This window comes from Prunus dulcis, unplaced genomic scaffold (assembly GCF_902201215.1).
Source record: "Prunus dulcis unplaced genomic scaffold, ALMONDv2, whole genome shotgun sequence".
NCBI lineage: Eukaryota > Viridiplantae > Streptophyta > Magnoliopsida > Rosales > Rosaceae > Prunus > Prunus dulcis.
In genome coordinates this window covers 1-8,460 of record NW_023010375.1, presented here as the reverse complement: position 1 = coordinate 8,460, position 8,460 = coordinate 1, and the positions used below count along the sequence as shown (strand labels likewise).

The window sequence follows — 8,460 nt, the reverse complement described above, 5'->3', positions numbered from 1 at the left end:
TTTACAAGGGATGTTCCTACTTAATTTTGTCAATTTATATCCACTTGGGTTTAAAATCAAGGACTGATTTTATTTAAGACTAAGGATATAAATGTTGACACTTATCTTATAGCTATATGCAGTCTTAAAATGAATATTTTATAATTCTTTTCTACACTCATAAGTGAAGCGCAAAAGGCTATAAAAAAAAGGGACAAAATTGACAAAAGAAGTAGAAAGCTCGGAGTTTTGAATGGGATATGAATTTGGGACTCTAAAATAGACTGCTTTGATGAATCTTCAATGGGTAAGATTTTGGTGGGGAACAGGTAAATATGACCAAAGGTTCTCAGGGATTAAGCAAAGAGAGCAGCAGGAACAGCAACAGACTAGCAAACTGTGATCCCACATCGACAAGAGAAGCAAAAACTTATCGTAGTCTATTAACTATAAGTTAAAGCAGCTGCAGAAGTGTAAAATCCACGGAGCCATGCGTTGAGCACATAGCGAACTATTCTTTCGCCTTTTACTAAAGAATACCGTGTGCTCGTTGCTTCAAGTGGCTTACGCCTATTTTTGAAGGGGTTGAACCTCCATGGGTGCCCCTAACAATTAAGTCATGAAATTATTATGATCAAAAGTCCTAAATATGATCTAATTAACAATAAAATTACGTGTTTATTATTAAAATACTTGTTTATCATTAAAATAAAAATATACAATGTAATTTCAGAAACAGATCCTTTATTGTACAGTAGGTACCCACTATCAAGCAACTTCCAACACACATGCAAGGAAAATGTCCACACTTAACCAATAACATACAAAAACTCTTATATAGTATATATATATATATATATATATATATATATATATATATATATATTATTTTAATCACCGTAAGGGTGCCTTACCAATATCTTAGTTTTTTTAGATTTGCCATATTGGCAAATGATATCGTACATTCGTACCTGTGCAACATAGTCCAAAATTAAGCAGCTAATTGAGAAACATCAAACCTAACAAAGTTTAGAATTTCATCATCGATCCAACTGTACTTCTCCATGAATGGATTGACTAGGTTATTAGGAGGGTAGCTGTCTATGCAGTCTTTCCAAACATTTGCATCATCCAAGTCCTTCAGCACTTCCCACACAATATTGTTGCACTTAAAACCTGCTCCAAATCCACTCATCAGAATTTTGTTCCCCTTCTTGAGCCTCTTCTTGGCCTCCATGTATCCCAAAGCATACCAAAACCCAGCAGCTGATGTGTTCCCAAACCTGTGAAGTGCCATTCTAGATGGCTCAACATCATAATCACTTAGCCCCAAGCTCTTACCAATCCCATCTATGACTGCTCTTCCACCAGGGTGAATGCAAAAGTGCTCAATCCTGGTCTTAAGATTCAACCCAACTCCCTCATCTGCTTTTAGCTTTTGGCTTTTGGCACTTTTAAGCTTAGATATCACCAGGTACCTAAGCATTACTCTTAGTGGAAGCACTTTTGGTAATAGAACTTGGAGGTTCATTGTAAATCCCTGACTTGCTGCTTTTACAAGGTATTTGGTAAGTCGAAAACCTTTATATCCACTTTCATCTTCCACCTGTATACAACAGTTATATGCTTCATCACTTGAGCCAGTATGCATTCTCACCAAATGATTTAGTTTCAACTTGGCTGGGTGCTTTAGGTCTCTGTTGTTTGTGAACAGCATCGAACACCCTCCCGAGCGAAACAGACAGTTCGTGAGCATCATGGATTTTTCTTTGCCGCAGTACCAATGAGGAGATATGGATTCTGTGCTTACAACAATGGCGTTCACGTTCTTGTACAACTTGAATAGGTTTTGCACAACATCAATGGAAATGAGGCTTGCACTGCAGCCCATTCCTGAGAGGTTGAAGGTCTTGATGTCCTCCCTCATCTTGTAGCGGTTTACTATACGGGATGTTAGAGAGGGTGCAGGGCTGAACATGGACACATTGACCACAAGAATGTCGATTTGTGATGGAGAAATTGCACTAAACTTAGCAAAGAGCTTGTCCAATGTGTCGAAGATGACGTCATCCATTTCCAAAAGCTCATCTACTAGGGTTGCATCATCTTCTCGGCCTTCAATGATGTTTTTTGGGCAATAAGTTTCCTCACCGATGCCGGAATTGACAATTGTTTTCAAGAGAAACCTGAACTCCTCCAACCCTAGATTCTTGTTCCGTGTGACGATTTTGACACAAGAATCAGTGCTGAGCATCATGTCATTTGTGGGCATGTAGCATTCATAGGCCAGCAGATAGCAGGCCTGGTCTCTCCTACGCAGAACTATCTTATGGAGGCAGGAGAGACCATAGAAAAGAGCAAGCAAACACATCGCCATCAAGAGCTCCATGGCCCCTAGTTAGCTCTGTGTGTAGGGTTTTGTGATAGAAGGAGGGGGGTCAGAATTGTGGAGTGTCAAATGATGAGTTGCATGCAACTTGGAACAATTCTCATAATTTGTACTTTCCATACAACCTATTCTTTCCTTTAAATACAATTCCTAAGAAGTCTTAAGAAGCATTGTTGGGAATTGGTACTTATTATTTGAGTGATATGTACCAGATATCTATAAAAAGCAGCTATTCATTAACAAGTACAGTTAGGCAGTAAGCACAAGTAGTCAAGCTCTAATAAAGGGTTTGGTAAGCCATGAACCTGATGATCGAACGCACGGTATAAATGGTCGCAGCTTCCCCACCCACCCAACTCAATTATTTATAAGAAATTCTTTTTTTGCAAAATCAAAAATTATTGATAAGATTGAGTGATATATATTTAGGTAGATAGGAGTTTATAATCCTAAATAATTAATGGGAGATGGAGTAAAATTCTCAATCTAATAATTTGACACAATTTGAATTCGATACGTGTTGAATATGAATTTATAAATTCAATCTGATAATTTGAATATGATCTAAATTTGATCCATATACAAGCATATAGTATTTATTTATCTTCACTTTTTCATTGTCTTGAATTTATGAAAAAACAACACTTTTGACATCATCTGTGCTTTCAGTGATTCAACTTTTTCACAATTGAATTTGACTTGAGTTAGCTTGTTTTCTAGGAGGAGCTTGTGCTAAAGAGCCAAGCTTTAAGATTTTGCTTGACTTAACTCAGGTTGAGAAACAAGTTAAGCTTGAGCTTAAACGGTCTTCATTCTTCAGGTCCAATATATACAAAATTGAATGTAATTGATAACTGAACATATAAAAGTTTAAACTTTATGAGCAACGTAGGAGAAAGATGAACCAAACTCAAACTATTTCATAACAAAATACAAGTTGCTCATCACGAAATTTGTATGTTCAAGCTTGATATACCGATTTTGCAAGTCTAATCATACTGGACATGCCAAAAACCCCAGAGGCAGAGAGAGGCCTCGGGCAAGCAACAATACTAGTCCCACATCGACGAGAAGAGCAAGAACTAGCTGGTCTCCCTCACATAAATTGAAGCAGCTGCGGTCTTATCGTATCACGGAGCCATGCGTTGAGCACAGAGCGAACTATTCTTTCGCCTTTTACTAAAGAATACCGTGTGCTCGTTGCTTTAAATGGCATACGCCTATTTTTGAAGGGGTTGCACCTCTGTGGGTGCCCCTGACAATTCAATCATGAAATTTTTATGACCAGGAATGCTAAATATGTCTTGTATTTATGGAAAAAAATCGAAATGCCCTGATGTTTAATTTATGTTAACCAAGCCCCACCTTTTATTACATGTTCTTTTGGTTTCTGAGATGCACTAATGTGTTGAAACACCAGCTCTGGGTTTATAATGAGATGTACTAAAACATTGATACTTAATCAATAAGATCTCAAATTAAAAGCTAATTGAGAAAAATCAAACCAAACAAAGTTTAGAATTTCATCATTGAGCCAACTATATACTTCTCCATGAGTGGATTGACTAGGGTATTAGGAGGGTAGCTGTCTACGCAGTCTTTCCAAACATTGGCATCATCCAAGGCCTTGAGCACTTCCCACACAATATTGTTGCACTTAAATCCTGCCCCAAATCCACTCATCAGAATTCTGTTGCCCTTCTTGAGCCTCTTCAGAGAACATTATTGTAGACAAAGAAATTTTGGTGTAATAAATTCTATTGACAAGAAAATAATTAGGGTTCGGTGGATTAAATCGTGGGCCCCGTAATTCACCAATGTGGCGTGTGACTCATCAAAATTGGATTAGTTGTCAAAAATGACAAATGGCGACATCCGACGGAGTGCATCAAACGGTTCAAGATGAAGACAAAATTAAAGGAAAGAATCTTCTGTGATTGACTTTGATTTAAATCAAATATTAATCAGGTTAATCAATTGAAGATAATCTGGTTAAATTGCCAGATTATGGGAATTGATTTAAATCAAATCAGAATCCCACAAATGAAGGTTTTAAATAGGGAAAGTTATTTAGGTCAAGCATCCGACAAAAGCCTATAAATAGGAGGCTTCAAGACGAAAGAAGGGGAGAGAAAAAACCTAGCACTCAGAAGAAACAGAAAACTCTCTGCATTCTTCACCTACCTTGGAAGAGCCACCAAGCACAACAAATACGTGCCGGTTCCTTCACCATAGAAAAATCCCAAACACCAAACAAGCTTTGTGCTACCCGTTTGATCAAGATCAAGTCTCTACGACCCTTGTATCAAACACAAATTTTCTTTAAGAATAACGATATAAATGTTAACACTTATCTTATAGCTATATGCAGTCTTAAAATGAATATTTTATAATTCTTTTCTACACTCACAAGTGAAGCGCATAATTAAGGCTATAAAAAAGAAGGGACAAAATTGACAAAAGAAGTAGAAAGCTCGGAGTTTTGAATGGGATATGAATTTGGGACTCTAAAATAGACTGCTTTGATGAATCTTCAATAGGTAAGATTTTGGTGGGGAACAGGTAAATATGACCAAAGGTTCTCAGGGATTAAGCATAGAGAGCAACAGGAACAGCAACAGACTAGCAAACTGTGATCCCACATCAACAAGAGCAGCAAAAACTTATCGTAGTCTCTTAACTATAAATTAAAGCAGCTGTAGAAGTGTAAAATCCACGGAGCCATGCGTTGAGCACAGAGCGAACTATTCTTTCGCCTTTTACTAAAGAATATCGTGTGCTCGTCGCTTTAAGTGGTATACGCCTATTTTTAAAGGGGCTGCACCTCTGTGGGTGCCCCTAACAATTAAGTCATGAAATTTTTATGATCCATAATCCTAAATATTGTTATAAAAATAAAATAATCAGAGTATGAAAAGTACCACTGAATATTGGGAGTAGAATTGTATTTGCTCTTGTGATGTTTACATTGATAGAATTTCCTCTCAAATAAAACTCACTCTCTTTTGTTTCCTCTTCCTTTCTTTCCTCTCTTCTCTTTTGGTGTGTTTTGCTAAGCAAATGGGAAGCCTATTTATAGGCAAATTGGATGGCTTCCAACATCATCATTAAGCTCCAACGTCATCATTAAGCTCCAACGTCATCATTAAGCTTTTTGAATATTATTTCCTTCTTTTTGAATATTATTTCCTTCTTTTCGTTAAAAATATTGCCAGTAAAACCCAGTGGAAAAAAACTGATCGAAGGGAAAAAGAGTACATAATTATGTATGACATAAAATTCTGTGTATATTGACATGCGTGCGACATTGCCTCATTAAAACCTTGCGAGAAAAAACCCAGTAGGATAAAAACCTAGACGAAGGAAAAAGAGTACATTGTGTGAAGATCTTTATTGATACTTGGCAAAATATCTTTTAAGGCATACTGTTGATCATCTTTCTGAATGTCATAGTTGACATTGCTTATGTAAGTCAATCTTGTAATATTGTTGGATGCTCCCCCTGAAGAATATCTTCCCCTGATATCTTCATGACTATCTTTTTAGAGGGAAGATCTTTCAGACTGAGTGAATGATGTAGCCATCAATAATTCATGTAGTTGAGTAAGCAAATATTTTTCCAGTGAGCTATCTCTATGTAAATAATAGAAATTTCCAAAATCCGCGAATCAAACAAAAACATGAGCTATTTGTAAGTTCACTTGAAAAGAATATGTCTGTGTGTTTTTTTAAGCGGAGATGGCATCAAATATGTCTCACATCATCCCAAAGTGGTGGTGATGGAGCTGAGCTCTATCTGGAAAATACAATGTCCGGTCCAGTATATTTTCAGAAAAATCATTTAAGTGCCCAACGGATAATTCTCATAAAAATGCTTCAATACTTTCTTAATATAAGCCAAAATCTCGTTGGCATAATTCTCGATCTTCAGGCCGAGACAAATATTTCTTGACCTCTTCAGGAGTTTCAATCAATTATCAACTCTTCAGGAGTTGTAATGTATTGCAACCATATCATAATTAATGTACTTACTGAGGAAATTTATACATATTAATATTGAGTACAAAATTTGTGCTCCAGGCACATGCCCTTCAACGATTTGCTTCATACAATTACAATCATACAAGGATTTTATTTTAGGGATTACACTTCATGACACATTATATAGTTTTATATCTAGCTATTTGTATGCTCTTGTACATCTTTAGGGAATCGCTTATGGCGATATGCGCCGTGCATTTAATAACCTTTAAAGATAACATGTTGGCCTCTATAAATGTGCAATAAGAAAGAATGACTACATCTGTAAATATGGAGAACTTCAACATTCCTTGTTTCTACTAGAAACATTGTGTCATATAAATTAAGTATATTCTTCTTTTATTCCAAACACCTAAGTATAACTTTCAGGGTTAACATCTTTTGGGGTTCGTACTATGGATTTGTTCCTTCACGTTCATTCTCATCTGTAATTGAATTGCCTCTTTCCATTTTGGCCAATGATATTTTCGACATTTAATAATAGAACGTGGTTCCAATCAACGCAGCCCATTGATGATTTGAGTAGCTACCAAAAATTGTCATTCATCAATTCATGATGCCACTATTCTCATGTGCATGTGCATGCATCAATTATAGCATTTCTTTGCTTTTGGGTACCTAAGCCACTTCAGGGGGGTTTTATTGTCTCTTTCCAAATAGACATCTCTTATAGGATGAATTAAATGAGAATGTGGATCATTACCTCCAATGGAGCGTTATTTTACACTAGGGCGTGGATAGTCTCTATTCAGGAAGTTGGAACATTTAAAACTCATATATCTGTCATGCTGCAGGCATGCCACATATTAATACATACATGTCAATTAATTGTCTTTTTGGGACTTCAATCCATATCATTTGCTACGCAATAGGCGTGCATCATATTGATCACTGCTATACCCATGTTCTGTGATTATGGAACTTTAATCTATGCAGTGTATCATCAATGTATCCAACTTGCAATCTGTGAAATTTACATTAATAATTCATGAATACATATCAAAATGATACAAGCCATTCTTCTGGAATGGTCATAATACAAGTCATCACTACTACAAAAAAGCAAAAAGACGACGGTAAATCACCGTCGTGTATTAAGATTTTCAGTGGTCGTGGAATCCACCGTCATCTTTTCCCTCATAAACCACGACGCTAAATCACCGTCGTTGTTAAAATATACAACGTCATCAACAAACACAAAACGACGTCTTTGTACTGCAAAAAGAACGAAAAAAGAAGTCGGGGATGAGAATAGACGACCAACTCTCTAAAAAAACTGTCGTTAAAAAGGAAAAATATGACACATATTAACAGAACAAGGCCGCAAGATAGACATACAACGACGAAACATAAAAGAAGACGCCGTTCAATATAATTTTCACGACAACAAAAAAATGACGTCTTTAAGAACATTAGAAGACGACGTTATTGATTCCTACTACGTCGACTATATAAAAACAGCCGCCGTATAATACATTTTCCACTTCGATTTTTCTATAAAAGATGACGTGGAAATAGTTGTCAGTGTCATTATTTACGGCGTATGTATTTATAGACTAGACGTTGAAATAACAAACAACGTCGGTTAATAATATATGAGAGTCGTATTACATAATTTTTACGTCCTATTTTCAGAAACAAACAACGACGATAAATATTAGACGTTGTTAAATAAAACAACGTCGAAAACAAATAAAAACAGACGTGTTTAGTCTTCATAAGTTTTAAAAAATAGCCGAGGATGAGAATAGACGACCAACAAAAACAAATCACCGTCGTTAAAAAGGAAAAATATGACACATATTAGAAGAACAAGGCCGCAATATAGACATACAACGACGATAACTAAAACAATACGCTGTTAAATATAATTTTCACGACAATAAAAAATATGACATCTTTAAATACATGAGAAGACGACGTTAATGAAAAATACTACGTCTCTTATTTACAAAAGACCGTCGTGAAATAAGTTTTCCACTTCGATTTTTCTAAAAAAGATGACGTGGATATAGTTGTCATTGTCATTATTTACGACGTATGTATTTATG

The 8,460-nt window shown here is 36.0% G+C and overlaps 1 protein-coding gene, 1 non-coding gene and 2 pseudogenes across 2 annotated transcripts; 3 read left to right on the top strand and 1 right to left on the bottom strand.

Annotated features, from left to right (window-relative positions):
• The first annotated feature begins 465 nt into the window (after positions 1–465).
• On the top strand, positions 466–576 carry LOC117613538 (annotated as a pseudogene).
• A 394-nt stretch (positions 577–970) lies between these two features.
• Positions 971–2,368, bottom strand: LOC117613536 (3-ketoacyl-CoA synthase 19-like). The gene has a single exon (XM_034342151.1). The coding sequence runs from the start codon at positions 2,366–2,368 to the stop codon at positions 971–973; it is 1,398 nt and encodes a 465-aa protein (XP_034198042.1).
• A 1,136-nt stretch (positions 2,369–3,504) lies between these two features.
• Positions 3,505–3,613, top strand: LOC117613537 (annotated as a pseudogene).
• Positions 3,614–5,087: 1,474 nt separating this feature from the next.
• On the top strand, positions 5,088–5,205 carry LOC117613539. The gene has a single exon (XR_004583739.1). It is a non-coding gene; the product is annotated as a U5 spliceosomal RNA (small nuclear RNA).
• The last annotated feature ends 3,255 nt before the right edge of the window (positions 5,206–8,460 follow it).